Source organism: Rutidosis leptorrhynchoides, chromosome 1, assembly GCF_046630445.1.
Source record: "Rutidosis leptorrhynchoides isolate AG116_Rl617_1_P2 chromosome 1, CSIRO_AGI_Rlap_v1, whole genome shotgun sequence".
Classification (NCBI taxonomy): Eukaryota; Viridiplantae; Streptophyta; class Magnoliopsida; order Asterales; family Asteraceae; genus Rutidosis; species Rutidosis leptorrhynchoides.
Genome location: NC_092333.1, coordinates 699,771,101 through 699,796,733, shown reverse-complemented (window position 1 = coordinate 699,796,733; position 25,633 = coordinate 699,771,101). Strand labels below are relative to the sequence as shown.

The 25,633-nt window shown below is 38.7% G+C and overlaps 1 protein-coding gene across 1 annotated transcript; it reads left to right on the top strand.

Annotated features, from left to right (window-relative positions):
- Window positions 1-15,193: 15,193 nt before the first annotated feature.
- On the top strand, window positions 15,194-24,579 carry LOC139886138 (glucose-1-phosphate adenylyltransferase small subunit, chloroplastic/amyloplastic). The gene is made up of 8 exons (XM_071869882.1): window positions 15,194-15,494; window positions 15,989-16,285; window positions 16,372-16,821; window positions 17,248-17,351; window positions 17,457-17,568; window positions 17,719-17,817; window positions 17,920-18,039; window positions 24,315-24,579. Exons 1-8 carry the CDS (start codon window positions 15,258-15,260, stop codon window positions 24,429-24,431), a joined length of 1,536 nt encoding a protein of 511 aa, XP_071725983.1. The 5' UTR covers window positions 15,194-15,257; the 3' UTR covers window positions 24,432-24,579.
- The last annotated feature ends 1,054 nt before the right edge of the window (window positions 24,580-25,633 follow it).

Below are 25,633 nucleotides of genomic sequence, written 5' to 3'. Positions count from 1 at the left end.
ATCTTCCGTGCTTCAGTTGGAACCAATTCAGGACATAGTAAAACCAATTCCATGAATCGCTGATTGTAGTTGGTGATTTCAGTACCAACCACCTTCAAACTTCGTAACTCATCTTCTAACTTAATAACCTCATTCCTTGGACAATACTCGGTGATTATCATCGCTTTGAATTCTTCCCATGGAGTATCATAAGCTACATCTCCTCCTACCGCCTTCACATAATTCTTCCACCATGTGAGTGCACTATCTTGTAAAGTGCACGATGCAAACTTGGTCATGTCTTTTTCATCACAACCACTGATTTTGAACACCGTCTCCATCTTTTCTATCCATCGGGTTAAACCGATCGGTCCTTCCGTTCCACTGAATGATGATGGCTTGCAAGCTTGAAACGTCTTGTAGGAGCATCCTACACGAGGATTTGGGTTAACTGCAGCAGCTCTTGCAGCTTCGACCCATAGCATTCTATCGTTCACTCGCTGGTTGATGAGTTCCTCGAGTTCTTGTTCCGTCATTCGATTCAATCGCGCCATTTCCTAATGAAAGAAAATAATTATTCACATGGAATATTATAGATGTAGTGTGTATTTATAGTACATTTATAGCTTGTTAATAATATGAACCAGGTATTATTATAAAAGCCTTTTCTTCTTATTAGCGTTTTATAATTATATCTTGGGTAGTACCTACCCGTTAATGTTCATACTTAATAGCTTAGTACAGAATCAATTACTACAATCTAAATAATACTTAACCATGGAAAATTATTGCATTTCATACTTCGCTATTTTACATATGCTTACATCAAACTTTAAACAAACCACACTAATAATATTATACAAACATTATGTGATTCCATGGTTTAATACGGCAGTGCATCATTTGGTCTATTTCCCAAAACATTTATGTCCAGGGAATCCCCCAACGCGAATCCTAGCTGTCTCCCTACGTTTTGGCTGAGGTGCCGAAGAACTAGATGCGGGGATAGCACTAATAGCAATAGCGGGGATAGGGGTGGTAGTGTTGAGTGGAATTGGTGCCACTTCATTCTCATTAAACTCGGGATTTGGATTTTCTAATTCACTAGCTTTTCGTTTCTTTCCTTGATCATATTTTTCTTTTGTAATTTCCTCGGGTTCACTTTCCTCTTCGGGTTCACTTTCCTCCTCGGGTTCACTTTCCTCTTCGGGTTCACTTTCCTCCTCGGGTTCACTTTCCGATATTTCAATAGTTGGTTCATCCGGAAATTGTGAGTCTTCCCCAAAAATACCACTTTCGTCATCGGATATGTTAATGACTGAAACACAATCTGAAGGTTCTGATTCGGAGTCGCTGAATGTGATAATAAGTTTCGAGCCCGACATCTAACACATAACAACTAACCCATTAGTACTTACATAATATTTACATATAAATTTTTAACCAACAGTGATAAGCAATGGTTTTTAAAATCAGACCCGGTCAAAGTCCAGACTTTACTAATGTATCCTAACGACTTCTCGGTTAGACACACTAATGCAAACCTGGTTCGCTAAGACCAACGCTCTGATACCACATGTCATAACCCGTCCTTAACCATAAGAACGCGTTAGATAACGTATGATTTCATTGCGAGGTATTGACCTCTATATGAGACATTTTTGAAAGAAAACTGCATATATTATACATTACAAACCATAACCATTATTTTTGTTACAAGCTTAAGACAATAAAAAGGAGATTAACGTTTAGCGATAATCTTCGACTTACAAACTTTACAAATGATGACAACAACACGGTTTCTAGCATATTTTACAATACAACATCTCGGATATGCAGTTTTATTTTTGACACAAACATGCGTACGCAAGATCCTGGTTAGATCCAACATGATGCAGCGGAAGCTTTAGAAATCACCTGAGAATAGACATGTTTTAAAAGGTCAACATAAAGTTGGTGAGATATAGGTTTAATGCCGGCAGCAATATATATATAGACCACAAGATTTCGTATATAAACAGTTTAATAAAAGTATTCTAAGTGGTTGAGCACTTGGTAACCATACTTAACATTTTCACGTCGCATATTCCCTTTAATATGAAATCTTACTACACCGTACCAAGTGTAGTCACAAAACGAAGTACTGTGCAACCGTTGAATACTGGTCGTCCAGTCCGGTTGGGGTTGTCAGGCCCGATAGATCTATCAACAGGATTCGCGTTTACAATACCGCTGTAAATATTAGTTACCAAGCTACAGGGAAGTATGCCAGTGGTACAACTCAACGTAGAACATATTTTTCAATTACTTGTGTCCATATCGTAAAACATAAAATACATGTATTCTCATCCCGAAATATTTAGAGTTTAAAAGTGGGACTATATACTCACCCTTGTCTTGATGATATATATATTTTGACTCGGTCTTCCGGTTGATATCACGAACCTATCCATATATAATATATCAATATGTTTTCATTTTAAAACAACGTTATATATATATATATATACTTGTTATACTTTTAATATTTTGAATATTTCCTTAGTCCGTAGTTAGCATTCCGATGTTAGTAATTCAATTTTAATGGTTCATTTTTAGATGTTTAATATACCCGCAAAACAAAACCCCCAACGAAATAAATAAAACCCCATCTTATATGTATTGGTAGAGATTAATCTTGACCCACGGTACCGGTGTTGTCAAATGACGTATTGCGTACATAAAGTACCGGTGTTGTCAAATGACGTATTGCGTACAAACATGGGATCTTATGATTAATCTTCTCGTGTTGCTTACGGGTGATCCTGAACCATATGAAATTGAATTATGAGTACATATATATAAAATATCATGTTATCTTAGAAGTATGTGATTTTATGTAAATTTTTCCAATGAATCCCGAAGTTGAAAATGTCTAGGATAGCCAATTTTGTTTCGGTCATAGTTTCTTCGTTACAAGTCCGTTTTCGTTGATTCAAATTGCCATCTTCTTGGATCGAGTTCTTCTATAAGACTATGAACTGTAAATACCTTGGTTTGTATTCAAAATCATACGGCATAGATGAAAGTTTAGTGAAACATATGAAGTTAAACATTTTTGTTACAACAAAATCATTTAATGACCATTTTTCCAAAAATACTTATACTTTGAAAAACCAAGTTTTACCTTGTTAAATTAACATATAAATAAGTTATGTTACATGTCTTGAAGTATTTTAAAAGTTAAGTTAGAAGGATCTATTTAGTTTGCAAACAAGTTTGAAAACATTCAAACTATGTTCTTGTTGTTAAACTTTTGTACCACAAAATAAGATAGCTATATATATATGAATCGAATAAGGTTATGAACATAGATTCTACCTCAAGTTCCTTGGATAAGTTTGCTGTAAAAGAGGAGTAAGAAGCTAGAATCAAAAGGGTGATAGAAGTGGATGAAAGATTGGAAGTAAGTTGGTGTTCTTGGAGGGTTTTCTTGAAGTGTTTTTGTATGGTTTTCTTATGGTGTTTTAGTATGGTTTTTGAAGCTAGATCTTCAAGGTTTCTTGCTGGATGTTTATGGAGTTTAGAGAGTAAGAAAGAGTGTGTGTTTTTGATAAGAAAATGGTAGTAAAAATGGATCAAAATGAGCATGTATATATACACCAAAAAAACGTGTAACATGGTGTATATGGACAAAATTTCAAGTGATAATTTTATGTATCTAGTCCTAATTGCTTCCAAGTTCAATTACCTAGCCCTCATGGCATGAATAATGGCTGGTTAGGTGGTGATTTTGATGTGTATTTACTATTAGTAAATACGTATAGGAGCTTGGTATGATACGAGTACAAATACTCTAGGTATACGTATAGAAATTTTGTGAAAAATGGAATGAGGATTCAAATATAGCTATCTTTTGTGAATACACTTATATGGTTTTATGTATTTAAGTCTTTAAAAGTGATTAAATACATTACTTATACAATATATGTATAAACATTATATGTCTTAAGTATTTATGTCAAATAACGTTACGTATAGTTATCGTTTTGAAAACTTAAGTTAGTAGTTTCAAAATACACATATAACTTGTTGTTATTAATACAAAATGAGATATTAAAACATTTATTAATCATGTTAAATATGTATATATACATTTATATACACAAACGTATAATTATCATATATTGTATAGTTCGTGATATCATCGGTCAAACTAGACGGTCAAACGTTGTGTAAAACTCTTTTCGGAAATATAAGTCTCGACAATTTGGATTGCTTATCATGTTGGCAAGGTTTAATTTATGTAAATATTAATCTTATAAGTATAGTATGATCGAAAAAGTGCGGGTCGTTACAACATCAAACATTAAGCAAACCACACTAATAATATTATACAAAACATTATATGATCCCATGGTTTAATACGGCAGCGCATCGTTTGGTCTATTTTCTAGGACGTTTAGGTTCAAAGAATCGCTTAACGCTTATCCTGGCTGTCTGCCTATATTTTGGCTGTGGGACTGAAGAACTGGATGCCGAGATAGAACGAATAGGAATAGCGGGAATAGGGGTGGTAGTGTCTAGTGGAGTTGGTGCCACATCATCCTTACTAAACTCGGGATTTGAATTTTCTAATTCATTAGCCTTTCGTTTCTTTCCTAGTTCGAACTCGTCTTTTGTAATTTCCTGTATTTCTTCCTCGGGTTCACTTTCCTCCTCAGGTTCACTTTCCGGGTTCTCTATAGTTGGTTCATCCGGAATTTGTGAGTCTTCCCCAAAGATATCATTTTCGTCATCGGATAGGTTAATGACTGGAACACCATCTGAAGATTCTGGTTCGGAGTCGCTGAACGTGATGACAAGTTTTGAGCCCGACATCTATCACACAACAACTAACCCATTAGTACTACATAATATTTACATATAAATTTTAACCAACAATGATAAGCAATGGTTTTTAAATCAGACCCGGTCAAAGTCCAGACTTACTAATGTATCCTAACGACTTATCAGTTAGACACACTAATGCAAACCTGGTTCGCTAAGACCACCGCTCTGATACCACATGTCATAACCCGTCCTTAACCATAAGAACGTGTTAGATAACGTATGATTTCATTGCGAGGTATTGACCTCTATATGCGACATTTTTAAAAGAGAAACTGCATATATTATACATTACAAACCATAACCATTATTTTTGTTACAAGCTTTAGACAATAAAAAGATGATTATCGTTTAGCGATAATCTTCGACTTACAAACTTTACATATAATGATAACAACACGATTTCGAGCATATTTTACAACACAAATCCTTGGGTATGCAGTTTTATTTTTGACACAAATATGCGTACGCAAGATCCTGCTCAAATTCAACATAATGCAGCGGAAGCTTTAGTAATCACCTGAGAATAGACATGTTTTAAAAGGTCAACATAAAGTTGGTGAGATATAGGTTTAATGCCGGCAGCGATATAAATATAGACCACAAGATTTCATATATAAACATTTTAATAAAAATATTCTAAGTGGTTGAGCACTTGGTAACCATACTTAACATTTAATCACGTCGCATATTCCCTTTATTATGAAATCTTACTACACCGTACCAAGTTTAGTCACGAAACGAAGTACTGTGCAACCGTTGAATACTGGTCGTCCAGTCCGGTTGGGGTTGTCAGGCCCGATAGATCTATCAACAGGATTCGCGTTTACAATACCGCTGTAAATAATAGTTACCAAGCTACAGGGAAGTATGCCAGTGGTACAACTCAACGTAGAATATATTTTTTAGTTACTTGTGTCCATAACGTAAAACATAAAATACATGTATTCTCATCCCGAAATATTTAGAGTTTAAAAGTGGGACTATATACTCACTTTCGTCTTGAAGATATATATATAATTTGACTTGGTCTCCGGTTGATATCACGAACCTATCCATATATAATATATCAATACCTTTTCTTTTTAAACAAACGTCACATATATATACTTGTTATACTTTTAATACTTTGAATAATTCCTTAGTCCGTAGTTAGCAGTTCGTTGTTAGTAATTCAATTTTAATGGTTCATTTTTAGATGTTTAATATACCCGCAATGAAATAAATAAAACCCCCAACGAAATAAATAAAACCCCATCGTATATGTATTGGTCGAGATTAATCTTGACCCACGGTACCGGTGTTGTCAAATGACGTGTTGCGTACATAAAGTACCGGTGTTGTCAAATGACGTGTTGCGTACAATCATGGGATCTTATGATTAATCTTCTCGTGTTGTTTACGGGTGATCCTGAACCATATAAAATTGAATTATAAGTACATATATATAAAATATCATGTTAACTTAAAAAGATGTGATTTATTTAATTTTTCCCAATTATTTTCGTGACTAAACTAGTCTTGGATATCCGATTTTGTTTCGGTCATAGTTTCTTCGTTACAACTCCGTTTTCGTTGATTCAACTTGCCATCTCCTTGGATCGAGTCCCTCTTTAAGACTATGAACTGTAAATACCTTAGTTTGTATTCAAAATCACACGGCATAGGTCAAACTTTAGTAAAACTTATGAAGTTAATCATTTTCCATCATGTAAACAACCTTAAATGATTATTTTTCTAAAAATACTTATACTTTGAGTTAAATCATGAAATTTTTATGTGTTATCATATTCATAGTAAAAATCATTTTCCAGAAAATAAACCTCCAATTCAAAGTTTAAGATGGTTTTTAATTATCCAACCCAAAACAGCCCCCGGTGGCACTCCGACGTCGTAAAAACAGTTTTTAAGATAATCTTTGAAAAACCAAGTTATACCTTGTTAAATTAGCATATATTTAAGTTATATTACAGGTCTTGGAGTATTTTAAAAGTTAAGTTAGAAGGATCTATTTAGTTTGCAAACAAGTTTGAAAACATTCAAACTATGTTCTTGTTGTTAAAATTTTATACCACAAAATAAGATAGCTATATATATATGAATCGAATAAGGTTATGAACATAGATTCTACCTCAAGTTCCTTGGACAAGGTTGTTGTAAAAGAGGAGTAAGAACCTAGAACCAAAAGGGTGATGGAAGTGGATGAAAGATTGGAAGTAAGTTGGTGTTCTTGGAAGGATTTCTTGAAGTGTTTTTGTAAGGTTTTCTTATGAGGTTTAAGTGTTGTTTTTGAAGCTAAATGATGGGGAAAATGCTTGGAGATGATCAAGTATGAAGTTAAGAGTATTTTGAGAGAGAAATGGGAGTGTAAGTATGAGAAAATGGGGTGAAGAAATGGTGTGCATGCATAAAAACGTTTTTAGGTTATAAAGGAAAAAAAAGATACCTAACTTTGTTTTCTTGCTAAATAATTCATGCTACTTGACAAATGGTTGGTTCCACATGTTTATTAATCATTTAAGGCTGCTAAGGAGCAGATTTTTATTGGTATATACCAATAATAAATACATCTAGAAGCTGCGTATGATACGGGTACATATACCCTAGGTATACGTATAGAAATCTTTGAGAAAACGGAACGAGGATTCAAATATAGTTATCTTTTGTAAATATACTTATATTTTTTTTTATGTATTTAAGTCTTTAAAAGTGATTAAATACATTACTTATACGATATATGTATAAACATTATAGGTCATAAGTATTTAAGTCAAATAACGTTACGTATGGTTATCGTTTTGAAAACTTAAGTTAGTAGTTTCAAAATATACTCATAACTTATTGTTATTAATACAAAATGAGATATTAAAACATTCTTAGGTCATGTTAAATATGTATATATACATACAAACGTATAATTATCATATATTGTATAGTTCGTGATATCATCGGTCAAACTAGACGGTCAAACGTTGTGTAAAACTCTTTTCGAAAAACATAAGTCTCGACAATTTGGATTGCTTATCATGTTGGTAAGGTTTAATTTATGTAAATATTAATCTTATAAGTATAGAACGATCGAAAAAGTGCGGGTCGTTACACTATCACACTTAATATTAGCCCTAAGCGAGCTCAGCCAATCCATTCCTAATACTACATCAAAGCTAGGAATAGGTAACACTAAACAAGTCACCGGGAAAGACTTCCCTTCAATCTCTATACAAACCCCAGACACATATGTTGTGACGGGTTTGATCTTACCATCGGCTACTTCTACACTAACCGGCTTGGGTAACACAATAACTGGTAATTTCAACTTAGCACAAAAATCTAGGGACATAAAACATCTATTGGCACCATAATCAAACAATACGCGAGAAGGTATTGAGTTGATTAGAAACATACCGGTGATCACTTCATCGGTTGCCACGGCATTCTCAACCAACATCTGAAAAGCTCTAGCCTCTGCTGTTGGAGGGTTCTTCCTCTTCTGCCCACTTGAGGCAGTTGACCCTCCGGCTGATGCTGAACGCGCCCCTGACCCTGCCCCGGAACTACCACTCTTCGACGGACAACTAACTGCACGATGCCCTGGTTTGTGACAACTCCAACACATACGATTCGGATACGGACATGCTGAAGACTCATGCCCAACCACACCACACTTTAAGCATCTTCTTGTAGCCTCAGAACACTGAACACTGTGAGAAGATCGGCACGTGTGACACCAATTCCCTTTACCTGATCCAGATCCAGAACTACTCTGACCACTTTTACCCTTTGATTTAAACCCACTAGACTTCTTGGATTTAAATCCTGATTGACCAGATACTTGCCCACTTTGTTGTAGCACATTACCAAACATTCTGTTTCTAGCGGCCTGAACATCACTTTCCACCATCTTAGCCATCACAACAACTTGAGACAACGATGTAGCTGTTCTAACAAAAGTTCGGTACTCTGGCAAAATGATATTAACAAAATGCTGGATACGAGACGCTTCGTCTGGCACCCATTGTTGTACAAACCTCAGTTTATCCATATACTTCTCTACTACCTCATCGATCGTCATTTGAGGTGTCATCTTCATTTCAAGAAACTCAGTCTTGATTCGGTTCATATCAAACGGATTACAATACTGTTCACACACCTTCCCATGAAATTGCTCCCACGTAATCATACTTACTTGCTCCTTTGGTATACTGGAAATCAAAGAATCCCACCAAATCATAGCCCTACCTTTCAACATTCGACTAGCATATGTTACTTTCAGCTCGGGTTCACACTGGCACGCTTTAAATACCCTTTCAATTTCTCACAACCAATTGAGAGTTACAGTCGGATCAGTACTTCCAGAGAACTCGGAGGGGTTGCAATCACGGAAGTTCTTATAAGTACACCTTTTGGGTGGTTGCATGTAATGTTGTTGGAACATTTGCATTTGGTATGGATTCATCATCATGGGATTTTGGTAAGTAAAAGTGTTTTGCGGTGGCATATAGTATTGGTTAGGTATTTGATTCTGAAACTGATTCTGGTGCACATTAGGTATTGTTTGGGATTGCGCGGTTGGGAATCCAGGTGGTGTATCATCATTACCAGAATGCCTTGCCAATTTAAGCTCATTAATTTTGTCTTCAGCCTCTTTTAGCTTGCTTTCTAATTGAAGGATGTAACTATTCTGATCATCATCTGACTCAACACCTTCTTCTGGTGCTCTGAATGTTCCGGGGTTGGATGGGCCAGTTACGTTTCTATCAGCCATACCTGTGCTACAAAACAGCTTACACAAAAGCTTAGTGGATAACAGTTAGTTCAATCACAACTAACACACGTATATCCTATTTTCACTTAGCTCCCACTCCCACATACATGTTTGACTAGCCTCAGGGTTTGGGAACAAAGTACACGCACGTATTTGTTGCCAAACTACGCTCTGATACCAACTTGTAACACCAGCCATTTTTTTTAAATACACAGCGGAAGACTTTAATAATAAATACAATATAAGCCACGTCTTTACATTAATCCGTGTAATTACGTTTAAGTTTACACAACGGTGTTACGTTATTACAAAACATCATTTATACAAAAGTCCACATCAGAGTTGGGTTGTCAAACATGTCTTCTGCATCAATACCCATCCCGACTAGCAGTACCTAAACCTGCAAAGGGGGAAACATGTGGGGGATTAGCGCACTGCTAAGTGAATGGAATCTATCAAACAGATATAGCTTAAGCCACACACAAGCTATATACTAACAACAACACTTGCTAACTACCAACTAGCATACAATAAGACAATACGAGGATCGGCGGCTTGTACGAGCACACGACTCCCAACTGATCGGGCCTGAGTCTACCGATAGTCCCTGCTACTCAATTCACAGTATAGTTATCCAGATGCAGGGGATGCATCATTCACACTATACTCCACAATCAGTAACCTATGGACCCAACCTCCCCTAGGCACGGTTGACCTCATACGGACTCTAACCTCTCCTAGGCACGGTCTCGAGTCCCCAGTCTCCCTAGGCCCGACTGGTGCCATTCACACAGTGCACACATAATTCATATACAACATCAGGCAAAAGATATTATTCTATAATGGCAATTCATACACTATGCATGGTAAAAGAGTCAACCACAGTAGCATGATATGCTACTTAAACTCTATCCGGAGATAGACCCACTCACCAATTACCAGCAACTGCTCAGTTATTATTTCTGAGCTTCCTCCTTGTCCTTATCTCCTGAGAACAGCAAAAACCAAGTTAGAATAGTGTTCCCATCAAGATTAGACACACTGACAGCGAATTATAGCAAATTAGTAGAAATTTGCGTCCGCTAAAATTTTCATGCTTAACACTTTATGCACTTCTAGAATTTACATCCTGAACACCAAAATACAAACGGGCAGCATAACGGCTAGAAAAAGGCACTTTGGTAAAACATTCTGCCCTGGACACACAGTCGGTCGACTGTCTCCTCAATCGGTCGACTGACATAGACAGTCGGTCGACTGTAGACACAACCGGTCGACTGACTTTCCCAATCGGTCGACTTATTTGGTATTTTCACAATCGGCCGAAAGTCAAACTCAGTCGGTCGGTTCACTCGCCAGTCGGTCGGTTCACCCTCAGTCGGTCGATTGTCATTCGACAGTCGGCCGACTGTGTTCATCTTCCTCAGAAACTGAACAAAGGCTACTGAATTCACGATGAAATCCTCAAATCTCGATCTAGAGCTCGTTTTAAACTCCAAAATCGACCACAACTTGTTCACTACTTGTTATAGACTCAAAACCCACAACAATTTGACCATAACAACACTTAAATCACTTGGTTTGACACAAATTCAAGCTTTTTACAAAACTCACCCAAAACCATGAATTTAACAACGAATTAAACACAAAATCGCATGTTACTTACCTTGATAGACTCAGTAAACGATAACAAACACGATTCTAACACCAATTTGAGCTCAAGATCAATGTTTAAGGATTAGGGTTTGAAGAGGTGGAAGTTAGGTACGGGAGTGAAGAATGAATTTTCTGGAAACATCACAAAATAAGCAGGTCAAAGCTTTTATATTTGTGTACAATACAATACCCCATCACACACGGGTATTTACCAGTTATCTGATATCTTTCGCACATGATTAGGTAACCCAAACGAGGTCCAAATAAAATAAACAAACCTGTTCTGGAACCCTTGTCACAAACTGGACACAACACAAATATAATAAAACACTAATTAAATAATTAATATAAAAGCACTTAAGACTAAGCACAAACTCTAAGGACAAAATAGGCAACTTACAACTAGCCCGGGTTTCAGTCTGTTACAGGTCCTCCGTAGGCCAGAAAATTTCTGTTTTTTCAACGTTGAGATGTAGCCCAAAACGAGGCCCATCCCCCATAATCAAATGCAAAACCTTCCCCATCACCAAAGTGTCCCCAATAATAGTGCCATCATCCAAATACCACGCATGTAGACAAACCTCAAAATTATCTATGATTTTAGAAACCAAGGGTTGTAAGACCAAAGCAAAAAGCAGCGGACCAAGGTGATCACCCTGTTGCACCCCCTGAGAAGACCATAAGGTGTGGTTCCCATAATACAATCTGGCTGGATTAGAGTAGCAAAATTCAACCCACTGAGAAATGCTCGGACAAAGGCGGCGAACTTCACGTAACATGACCGTACGATCAACAAGATTGAATGCATTTTGAAAATCAACTAATAACATAGAGAGGCCAACATCAGAGCCTATTATTATTATTATTATTATTATTATTATTATTATTATTATTATTATTATTATTATTATTATTATGATAATAATAAACTTAGAAGTTTTAAAACTTACAAAAAATTAGTGGGAAGCCTAGAGACAATCTGGGCCCCCACACCTCTAGCAATAGCAAAACCTATCCTAGTAAAAATATGAGCAGCAGCACTGGCACCGATATCTTGCGCCATCGAACTCTTCTGAACCCGCTTTAGCAAAGAAACAACCTCCTTCTCTAATTCCCCAAGGGAAGAAAATGAGAAAGGAATGAAACCATAACCAAACGCCAGACAACTAGATTCGTACTTGACCCGCTTCCGACGAGCCGCATCAATCACAGCACGTCCAGGGACAAAGTCAGAAAGCCCAGACTGTGTCAAAGGAGAAGACCCTGTCAAGTCAACACAAACATCGCGACCACACTCCCAGGAATAAAGTAACACATCTGCAGGTCTGAGGGCCCTGTCGTTCCCTCCAGACAACCCAATGTCAACCTCCTTTCTCGCTGAAATCCCAGATCGATAACAAACATCAACAAGGGAATCCCGGACAATATTATGTCGATGCTTAATACCCACCATACCAGCACAAGACACCGCGTGATCCCCGAAAATATCCCCACTAAAAACCCTTGAACAGGCAGAGCATGCCGTCGAGATAGAGAACAATGGAACACCTAACCGGTAGCACAACACACATCGGTAAGTCTTTGCGTTCATCGTCTGACCCAACCCCAAAATAGGGACTACCCTTAGCCAAGCAGAGGTGTGATCACTCTGCTGTGATTTCCATAAGGCCGATTGTCGGAGAGATAACGAAAAAGTGGATTCTGCAGAAGCGGTAACCTTTGTGAAATAAACATCTGCCAATTTCTTCATGAGTATTGGGGCAGCGACCTCACTCGGATTACTTAAAATATCAAACCCAACCGTTTTATTAAACAGACCCAATGCATCTTCAAAAGCACGACCAAGACCAACAATACTCGCATGACGTAGGAGCTTGGTCTGCAATCCAGCAGACTGTAATCGAGAAGCCAGAAAAGTATAATGACGAACATCTCCTGCAGAATAAACACCAAGCCCTCCAAATGCAAATGGCAAGGTGGCAAGCCGCCACTGCCAATCACCAAACCCATGCCCTGAAGCAGTAACAATACGCTCCAAGGAAGATCGAAGGGCTCCATCGAAAGCGCGTTGAGCCGCCTCAAATATACTAGGAGGACAAGTACGCAAGGAAAAGTAGAGTTTAGAAACTCCCGTACATGCCCTAAGCAACAACAACTCACACTGAGGATCATCAAGCTTAGCAACCTTATCCATAAGCGCAATGGACTTGGTCACCCTTTGCATCACCAGTTCACTACTAAAACCAGGATCGGAACTTGCGGGGGCCCCAAGCAACTTAACACCATTTAAAGGCCGAGCAATATTAGGAGGAAAGACACCTACTTGCCTGCTGCGAGGGTCCTCCGTAGGCCAGAAAATTTCTGTTTTTTCAACGTTGAGATGCAGCCCAAAACGAGGCCCATCCTCCATAATCAAATGCAAAACCTTCCCCACCACCAAAGTGTCCCCAATAATAGTACCATCATCCAAATACCACGCCTGAAGACAAACCTCAAAATTATCTCTGATTTTAGAAACCAAGGGTTGTAGGACCAAAGCAAAAAGCAGCGGACCAAGGGGATCACCCTGTTGCACCCCCTGAGAAGACCATAATGTGTGGTTCCCATAATACAATCTGGCTGGATTAGAGTAGCAAAATTCAACCCACCGAGAAATGCTCGGACAAAGGCGGCGAACTTCACGTAACATGACCGTACGATCAACTAGATTGAAGGCATTTTGAAAATCAACTAATAACATAGAGAGGCCAACATCAGAGCCACGATCCTCAATCAGCCGATTCACAGCATGAAGAATAGCTTCACCACCTGAAGAAACACCAACACCAAACTGAAGACCATCGAAGTAACTTCCCAAAGACTGGCCAACCATAGCCGCGCCAACCTTCGAAACAAGACGTCGCCAAACAGTACCCACAGCTATAGGACGAAGACCACCGCCGAGCTTGACAAGCGGTGTGAGGGGAGCACTAGCAATATACTCTCCTAATTTCATAGGGCACCTTCCAGCTAGAAAGAGATTAACGACTCCGGTAATAGAGCCAACTAACTCATCCGAGACTGCCACAGCAGCACCACTCAAGCAATCCATAAGGTGTTGTGCACGTAAACCATCCCTACCACATGAAGTGCCCCGAGGAAAACTTTTAATCTGGCCCAAAACAACAGAAGAAGTCGTAACGAGGTGAAGGTGATCAACCGTCATATCAGGCAAGGATGGAGCGATAGAAAAAGGGTGCTTAGACAGCAAGTCCGCCAGTGTGGCGTCATTATAAGGAGCAACGCCTGATGAAGAAAGAACACGAGCTGCAGCGGTGTAATGGCCATCACAAATCTTCCTACGACACTGCTTAATATTACGCTCTTCCAAATCAAGGACCTCATCATCAACCACTGACAACATAGGAGAATCCTCTGCCAAATACTCCATCACAAGCTGTAAACTCCCACCCGCTGTCCCCCAAGAGCAAATAGCACAGGAAATATTCTCTTCCTGATGCCGACGCTTTATCGAAGACCTAGACTCACGACTACTCCGTGGCCGAAAGGTTTTAAGGGTACAAAGGGGTAACACCAACAAAGAGACCCAACTAGAAATGTCCTCAGGCTTAGAGATCACCTTATCAAGAGCACCTTTCAAAACCCGAGAAAACCCCAAACGACACTTGGGAGGGATAAACTTAACCGTGCGAAACCCCTTAGAGAACAACTGATCCAGGAGAGCCACGTCAAAACCATCGTTATGATCACGCACCGAACCATCCTCAATACAAAGTCGAGTAGGTGAAGAGGGAGCTAGTGGCTTGGAATAATTATGAAGCACAAATTATTATTTAATTTATTAATAAATTAATAAAAGGGGCAAAAAGGAGAATTAAGACGGTTCCTAGATAGATACGACGGAGAGTAGTTTTCCAGATCTCTATCATAATAATAATCTCACTTCACGAGTTTACTCTTTTTCAAACACACACACTTTACACTATCAATGGCCGCTGTCGGAGCTCATTTCTTCTCTTCCACCGGCATTGTTTCCGTTCGTCCTTCGACATCCTCCCGGACCTTATCATTTTCATCGTCTCATCTCTCCGGTGACAAATTATCTCCGGTTTCATCCGTACAACGTCGTCGTTCTGGCCGTACTAGAGTTCCGCTCACTATTTCTCCGAAAGCGGTTTCCGATTCTAAAAATTCGCAGACATGCCTTGATCCTGACGCTAGTCAAGTATCACCTCTCGTTTTTCTTTTTTCTTAATTATTCAATTATAGTAATAGTAATAGTAATAATTTCAGTTTTATAATCACTACTTGATTAATTAATGCATTGCTTATATGTATATTGTAAATTATTTGCTATTTGTTGTTATTTTTTAATTTGCGTTCTGATGAATTTTTGTTTAGATCTGGTAAACTTACAGTAAAAAGTACAGTAGTATGATTTCATTCACTTAAGCAACTAATACATAATATGAAATTAAGCAACATGAATTTATATATACTTTGTAGAGTAATGAGTGAAATTTAACATTAGTATTATGTGAAATTAAAACAGAATATATGAAACTAAATAATGAATTGTTATTAAAATTTTGCTAAATAATAGTAATAGTACTAATTATTATGTATCATCATCATAATAAGAGGTTAGATGAAAATGAGGTTAGATTTTGTGCTAGATTTGAAAGTTATACTTTGGTTGAATTTATGGTTTTTTTGTAGAGCGTTTTGGGGATAATACTTGGTGGTGGGGCTGGTACACGGCTTTATCCATTAACAAAGAAGAGGGCGAAGCCTGCTGTTCCGTTAGGAGCAAATTACCGGCTTATTGATATTCCTGTCAGCAACTGTTTGAACAGCAATATATCCAAGATCTATGTTCTCACACAATTTAACTCTGCATCACTTAATCGCCACCTTTCAAGGGCTTATGCGAGTAACATGGGTGGTTATAAGAACGAAGGGTTTGTTGAAGTCCTTGCTGCTCAACAGAGTCCTGAGAATCCGAATTGGTTCCAGGTAAATGAAAAGCCGAGATTTGCATATTATATCTCTGTTTTTCAGCTATGAAATTTCGTTAATAAGATGTGTTTAATTGGTTGCAGGGTACTGCTGATGCTGTAAGGCAGTATTTGTGGCTATTTGAAGAGCATAATGTTTTGGAGTTTCTAATTCTTGCTGGAGATCATTTATATCGAATGGATTATGAGAAGTTTATTCAAGCTCATAGAGAAACAGATGCTGATATCACTGTTGCAGCTCTGCCAATGGATGAAAAACGTGCCACTGCATTTGGTTTAATGAAGATTGATGAAGAAGGACGTATAACTGAATTTGCAGAGAAACCAAAGGGAGAACAACTGAAAGCTATGAAGGTTGATACTACAATTTTGGGACTTGATGAAGAGAGAGCTAAAGAGATGCCTTATATTGCTAGTATGGGTATATATGTTGTCAGCAAAGATGTTATGTTGAATTTGCTGCGCGATAAGTTCCCGGGAGCTAATGATTTTGGAAGTGAAGTAATTCCAGGAGCAACTTCAATTGGGCTACGAGTATGTTTTATGTACTTTATATATGGTGTCCAAAATACTATATTAATTATTAACTTATGATTAAATAAACATGCAGCTGAACAAAATCTACATTATCTATTCATTAAACTGTGACAGAGAATATATATGTAACTAGTGGACCCCTTTATGATTCCATTAAATATTGGGTATAAAGGGCATAATTTATTGTTATCAGACTAATAGTCTTATTTTTATTAATAATCATGCCAATTGTCATACTATGTTGGTTACTAGATATAGATTCCTTCTCTTATTGCATAATAACAACAAAGCATCTACTGCTTAATTTTATAATTATTAATTCATTTTGACATTTTGTTAATACTAAGGCGTCAGCCTGTAGACAATATGTCTACATTTTTTGGATGTTATCTAGCCTGACGACTATCATTTGCATCTATATAGGTACAAGCTTATCTTTATGATGGCTACTGGGAAGATATTGGTACAATTGAGGCCTTCTATAACGCCAACTTGGGAATCACGAAAAAGCCAGTGCCAGATTTTAGGTAATCTCATTTTTGAACTGTGCAGATGTCTCTTAACATTTGATGATGCGACCTTTAAAAGTGACCAATGTCTTTGCATAGTACTGAAAGATATGTTTCATGCAGCTTCTATGATCGTTCATCCCCTATTTACACCCAACCTCGATACCTTCCTCCTTCCAAGATGCTTGATGCTGATGTCACTGATAGTGTTATTGGTGAAGGGTGTGTGATTAAGGTTAGAAATCAACCTGTTACTGGTAGTAGTATCCCACTATTTAGCGATAACACACTATGACTGCATGTTGCAAATTCTTAAGTTTTAATAGGTTTATAAATGAAGCTTGTATAATAAATTGTTGATCATCTTTTTATCTTGGTTGTGCAGAACTGCAAAATTCATCATTCTGTTGTTGGGCTTCGTTCCTGCATAGCTGAAGGTGCAGTCATCGAAGATTCGTTGCTAATGGGAGCTGATTACTACGAGGTACTACATCATGAAAATGCATATTAAAGCCCTATTTCCTTTTAAACACTTTGGCCCTTTAATCACACCATGTGAAATTGACCGACATTTTTCATGCTTCAGACTGATGCTGACAAGGAGCTTCTTGCTGCAAAAGGTAGTGTTGCGATTGGCATAGGGAAGAACACTCATATCAAAAGAGCAATCATAGACAAGAATGCACGCATAGGAGACAATGTGAAGGTAATTTATAACTTGTTTGCAGTTAAATAAAGAGATAGGTGCATGTGTGAAATAAAGGTGCCAAAATTAAGGGGTTGGGTGATGTGTTTGAATGGGTAAATCTTTATCTTTATCATCATTATATTATTTCTTGAAAAACAGAAAGATATTAAATAGTGATACTTTTATATTAAACTTTAATGTATAACTCTGTATCTTCTACAAATCAATACGACGTTTTACAGGGAGGAAATCATAAAACTAAAAAAGGGATACAAAATCACTGCAGGAATTCCTCCCAGAGTTAAGGAACCAAATTTGACTTAATCATGAGAGATTAGGAAAAGATAATTTCCAGCCTCTACATTAATTATAATTTTTTTCGAAAGGCAATAATTTTATTAATAATATAACTAGCAAGATGCTAGGAGTTACATAACACGAATACAAACACGAATACAAAACACGACCTCCGCCTAACACGACCTCCGCCTAACAATACACGAATACACTAAAACCATACACGATTAGTTGACAACCTGCAACCTGCAACATCAACGATTCTAAAATTCACACTCGAAGCAATACACGACTAAGACAATACTCGAGCAATCCAAACGAAAAAGCCTGTAAAACAAACGATGTCCACCTTGTTAACCAAAGAACAAACACATTATTATCACATCAGGGCAAGCACCCGAAAGAACACATAGAAACGGAGCAGCGACGACGACCCGAGAACCTCCCAACACCCCACGAAGATCAAAGTAACTCCGATCACACACAATCAAATCGAGTGGTGATAACGTATCATGTCCAGAGGTTAACAAGAATAATCCACGAAATTACCGAATACACGAATATTACCACGAACCCACGAATCGAAACCCACAACCACGAAACCAACACAAACCAAACCTACCGGCTGCGGAGAACGCTCCATAAGGATCACCAAAACTCAAGTCGAAGGCCTATCTGATGACCCGAAATCGAAACCAAGAATACCAAAATCCACCGCAGACCACCCCAACCCGAACACGGAATCACCCAAACCACCAATTCAACAGAGTTCACAAAAGCAGCCCGCTCAACATTCTGAACAAGTGGAACCGGCTGCTAGAAACTCACGAACAGTGGTGAACGAGCGGGAGAGCAGCGGCACAGGGATAAAATGTCCGGAGAAAAAACGAAGACGAGACGCGTAAGGCATTGAAAGAGAAGGAGACAATGAAACTCCGTCAGGACCCGAGGAAACACCACACCGGCGACCCCCATCGCCGGAAACCAAAACGATTGCACCAACACACACGAATACCCACGAATACAAATTGGAACCGGCTGCTAAACCAACACTCAGATACACACGAATGCAAACAGAATACAAGAACAAATTGTTAAAAAAACAAAACATTCCTTGTAAACAATGAAGTAGTAACTACCATATGAACACTACAAAGTGTCTAAAACTTCAAACAACACCATCTCCCAAAACAACCATAGCCAGGAGAACCCCGCGTTAGATCCACCCCAAACCGAGACTATAACACAGCACGGAATCACCCAATCGTCTCATAAAAAGCAGGCAACCAAACTACATACCGAGACCAAACCGAGGTGAAGAACAATACCTGCACCAAGGAGAAGACAGGAGGCATAGGAGGGAGCTCTGGAATGAGAAGAGCCGGAGAAGCTCGGCAGAAGCACAAGGATCCATCACCGGATAAACTCGCCGGAATTTACCGCCGGAAAATCAAAGAAGTGGTGTCGGCCGAAATCAAAGACAGAAGAAACGCTCATTCAGTCCATCTCCTACGAGTACCAACCCCACCACCACCAAACAACCATCCATACCACCAGATCCACCAGATCCACAGACTACCGGAGAAAGGTAGTCGCCGCCTGTAGATGGCGGAAAGAGAGAGCCAGCCGTCGTGAGCCAGAAACCCGAAGAAGAACCAGAGCAGAACAGAGCCGAAGGAGATAAAAACAAGCCGGGAGTAAAAGAGGAAGCCGGACCACCGGCGGCAGCCGGTGGCCGGAGAAGGAGGAGACAAGCTACCGGAAAAGTTTTGGTCTACATTAATTATAATACAACTAAGTTATGAATTTCATTATATGTTCTTTTTTTTGAAAAGCAAGAAAGACTTATATTAAACAATCACGAATAGTACATGGTTGACTGGGCAACCTTAACAACACGATACATCACGAAAGAAATAAGGATAACAAATTACATCGCCCTAAGCTAATTGCAAAGACTGCAACTAACAAAAGGAGTTAAAACTAAGGGTGTGAAAACCATTGTAGCCAATCCATAATATGACCCTTGCAACGTCTTGAAATCCAATCATATGAAAGAACTGAACCTCGCTAAATAAAGATGGGACTGTCTCGAGCTTATTCTTGAACACCTTTGCATTTCTATTCTTCCATAAAATGTAGCAAACCACCCAACAAACCGCTTGCCATTGATTCTTTTTATGATCCTGTGCTACACCACCGAAAGTACCATTAAAAATATCCTCAAACCCGAATATAGTCGAATTATACCCCCACCATTTAAGAACTTTAGCCCAAATGTCTTTTGCCACTTGACAGGAAAAAAGTATATGCTCCACCGTCTCAATGTCACCATCACAAATCGGGCATCTCACACTATTCAAGTCGATGCCCCTTTTATCTAACTCGAATCTTACCGGTATACGTCCTAATCTCGCCCGCCAAATAAACACCTCCACCTTTTTTGGAACCAAACCATTTCGCAACGACTCAATAGAATTAACCGCCCGTGGTAGAATGACTTTCTCGATAAGAACCGAACAGTCCTTGACCGTATAAATGCCCTTCGAATTAAGATTCCAGCTCCAACAATCTTTTTTACCTTCGGTCAGCTGCAAGTTCCGAACAATATCACGCAACTCATTTAGTTCACTATTCGTTCGGCCCATCGGTGGATAGGCCCAATTGCCGAGCCCATCTCCCTTAAATTCTTCGATTTTGCTACTGATGTTGATATCTTTGTCAATCTCTAGCCTGTGTAGTCTTTTGAATCTGTCCTTAAACCTTGCGTTCCCCACCCAAATGTCATCCCAAAAAGAAGTGCTTTTCCCGTCCCCGATTGAGCGTATGAAAGAATTAGAGAAAGAAATCCCTAACCCGTCCACATGTTTTCCTGCATCACAAATAGAATTCCAAAGGCTAGCGTTTGGATTCCGGGCACGCCCATTACCAAGCACAAGACCTCCATTAGAACCATAAATGCTACGAATAACGGTGACCCACAAAGTGTTAGTTTCGGTTTTAAACCTCCACCACTACTTACAAAGTCCACCACTACTTACAAAGAAGAGCCAAATTTTTACTTTTTAAGGACATGATATTTAAACCTCCTTCTTCGTGAGGAAGAAGGATTTTTTCCCACTTGACCCATGACATTTTAGAATTAGAACCCGTCCCGCCCCAAAAAAATTTCCGTCTCACACTCTCGAGAAAATTAAGCACACAAGTAGGGGCACGAAAGAGCGAGAAGTAATAGAGAGGTAGGCTAGAGAGAACCGACTTAACCAAAGTTAACCGTCCACCGAAAGAAATCATTTTTGCTCTCCAATCCGCTAACCTGTTGTTAAATTTCTCGATCACCGGGGACCAATCATTCAATTTCTTCATCCTATTACCCACGGGAATACCCAAATACATGAAAGGCAATCGACCGCCGAGACACGAACACCAAGACGCAAGAGATTCCACGTTATCATTACTAATGCCTATCCCAAATAATTGACTTTTATTATAATTAACCTTCAACCCCGAAGCCCGTTCAAAACATTCCAACAGGTACATTAAATTTCGCGCATTACGTCTACTCCATTCGCCAAAAAAAAATCGTATCATCCGCATATTGCAAATGGGAGATGACGACTTTATCTTTACCTACCTCCACCCCTTTATACATTCCTCTCTCAACCGCCACTTTCGTTAGGATATTAAGTCCCTCCGCTGCAATAATAAAAAGAAAAGGCGATAAAGGATCACCTTGGCGAACGCCCCTTTTAAGATTAAACTCACTTGTCGGAGACCCGTTTATGAGTATGGAGATTGTAGCCGATTTAAGACACGAGGAAATCCACTTGCACCATTTGGTACCGAACCCCATACATTTCATCACTACAAGAAGATAATCCCAATTAAGCGAATCAAAGGCTTTCTCAAAGTCTACCTTAAAAATTAGGCCGTGCTTTTTGTTTCGTTTAAGATCTTCGACCACTTCATTAGCAACTAACGCACCATCAAGAATATATCTACCCCCAAGAAACGCACTTTGTTCCATCCCTACAAGACGAGGTACCACTTTACGAATTCTCAAGGACAACATTTTCGCGATAATTTTATAATAACTGCATATAAGACTAATCGGACGATAATCACTAAAACTCAGCGGATCCGATTTCTTCGGAATAAGGGAAACAAAAGAAGCATTGCAACCCTTTGAAAACTCACCAAAAACCCAAAACCAGTTGATTGCACCTACCAAATCATCTTTGATTATGGACCAAAACTTTTTGAAAAAACCAAAGTTGAACCCATCCGGTCCCGGGGCCTTCGAACTACCACAACATTTGACCGATTCCCAAATTTCCTCTTCCGTGAAGGGAGCTTCTAAGAGCTCATTATCCGCTGATGTAATCGATTCAGAAAATTGCCCTTCAAGGCTTGGTCCATCCGAATTATGCTCCTCGAAAATGCTCTTAAAATGGTTGAAAGCAACTTCTTTGATTGTGTTAGGATTTTCACACCAAGACCCGTTAACATTAATCACCCGGATGTTGTTTTTATTATATTTTCTCTTTAAGGAATTATGGAAATATTTTGAGTTTTCGTCTCCATCAATCATCCATCGAACACGGGCTTTCTGCTTTAGCATCCCTGTCTTAATTTTTTCCTTTTCCATCCATGTTTTTCTCGAGTTTAGCCATTTAGCTCGCTCTTCATCATTTAAACAACCTACTTCAGCTTTCAATTCAGGATCCGTTACTACCTTTTTAACCGTCTCAATCTCACTATCAAGCTTACCAAAGTGAACTTTACTCCATTCTTTAAGGTCACCTTTTAATCTTTTTAACTTGTTACGGAAAACGCAATCCTTCCGGTTACCCCCCATTGGACCAGACCAAGAATCGGCAATAACCTTGTCAATACCCTCAACCACGAACCAATCATCAAAGATTTTGAACGGTTTAGGCCCAAAATCCACCTCACCATCCGTCAACGAAATAGGACAATGGTCCGATACACTTCTATCTAAAGCTACCACTTTTAGATCGGTCCAAAGGTTAAGAAAGTCGTCCGAAACCAAGAATCTATCTAGCTTACTCATTTTCATCCCATCATCACTAACCCTAGTAAATTTCCTCCCACCCAAAGGAATGTCCACTAAACTATTTCTGTCAATGAACTCGTTAAACCTCTTAGCCCGATTATCAAAAAATTCACAATTCAATCTTTCCGACTTATCTCTAACCTCGTTAAAGTCCCCACAAATGACCCACGACACACCATCAATACACAAAATTTTGTCAAGCGAATCCCAAAATTTACATTTGTTAACGTCATCATGCGGGCCGTACACATTGACAATAATCGATTCATTACCCGACTTTTTCCATTTTCCCCGTATAGCAATAAAAAAGTCACCAATTAACTCACTAGAAACCTCGAAGATGTTTTTATCCCAAATTAATAATTGTCCGCCCGACTTACCAACCATTTCTTTTTGAACATACCCACAATCACTAGAACCCCAAAGCCCGAATAACCAATTGTCGACTAGGTTATGACATTTCGTTTCTTGCAACGCTAGAATAGAGGGCCTTTCTACGAAACATAAGCTTTTAACATCACCAATTTTACTTTCTTTCCCGGACCCGAACCCACGAATGTTTAAGGAGATAATCTTCATTAATAAAAAGGAGATACGAACAGAGAAAAAAGACACTTACATATCTTTCTTGGTCCATTTTAGACCAAGATTGGTGCTGAATTCCTCTACTCCAATACTGCTTTCCGATATCAATTGGTTCTGATATTTTGATTACAAAAAAGTTATAGTTCTTCACAAAAATCAGTTTTTTAATTAATTGGTTGAGGTTTTAATGTTTTATGCTTTATATTACACTTGGGGCAAATTTCAATGTGTTTCGATCTGATTAGTTTTAGCTATTATTCTATTTTATGTTATGATAATGCCAAGGACCAGTATAAAATGAATCTCTATTTACCATCATATTTTGTGATGACAGATTATAAACAGCGATAATGTTCAAGAAGCAGCAAGAGAAACAGAAGGGTACTTCATTAAAAGTGGAATTGTGACAGTTATCAAAGATGCTCTGATTCCTTCTGGTAGCATAATATAGACATTACAGCCATCAGTGAGGATTCCACTTTAAGGTACATTACGATATCCTGTTACAAAACAATGCAATTATGGTACCGGACGAAGAAGCATGTCACATGCAATGTAAAGATACCATTTAGTTTAATAGTACTAATTAAAACTGCATACACTGTGCTCTTGTTTATTAGTTACTTGGTAGCCATATGAGTCATCTATGACTTAATTGCTGGTAATGTGTACCATAGGGCGTTATATAACTAATAACTTCAGTGATCCTATATGGCTATATCCATGCTTTAGCAGTTGTACACGACGTGTACTGTTTAGGGTACAAGGATTTATGTTCCATGGGTTTGATATATAGGGATGACCGTGGAGATTATCTGGTGTAAGGTTCCTTTGATATAATAAAATTTATTTGTATATGCAACTAAAGTAAGAATATATAATAGTTTCCATAACTTCTCCTTCGACGTTTTATTGCCTCTGTGGTCTTCTCCTTCTCCGGCCAATGGCATCTCGTCGGTGGCTTGACTTTTCTCTTTCCTTTTCCTTTTTTCCCCGGCAAATGGTGATTTTTTCGGTCGATCAACTTTATCTAGCCGTTGTTATAGCGGCTGATTTGGTTGATTGGTTGGAATTCCTTCCGTTTTTCCTTCTCTTTTTTTTCCCGGCTTCTTTCCACCTCCTGACTTCCCGGGGGTTTTCGCGGTCGCCGGATATCTCCCGTCGTCGCTGGCCGGGTTATGGTCGACATTCGCTCGACTCTCCTTGCTCTCTGGCTGCTTCTTCTTTGCTAGGATGTTGGCGCTTTCGTCTCTGTTGTGACTTGTCACTGGTCCCTGTGTTTTTCTCGGAGCTCTCTTCAGTTCTTTTTTCTCACGTTCCAGGCAATGAGAGTCCAGTGGATACTCTGGTTTTGCATGTTTGAAGGTGTTGGGTTTTTGGTTTGGGCTCCTTGATTTTTTGGCGGTTTTGGATGTTGTGATGACGGCTAGAACTTTTTTTTGGTCGTTTTTTTTTTTTTTTGTTTTTGTTTTGCCATGGCCGTCCTCCGCTTTTGCCTCAACCTCATGGTGACGTTCTCTTGCCGTGGAGCTGTGGTCGTGGGTGGTAATTTGTTGGTTGTTGTAGGCTCTCATGAGGGCAGCCAGTGGTTTGGATCGTTTTGCTGTGTAGCAGTGGTGGTCTAGGTTCTCTTGGTTGTCATTGCTGTTTTAT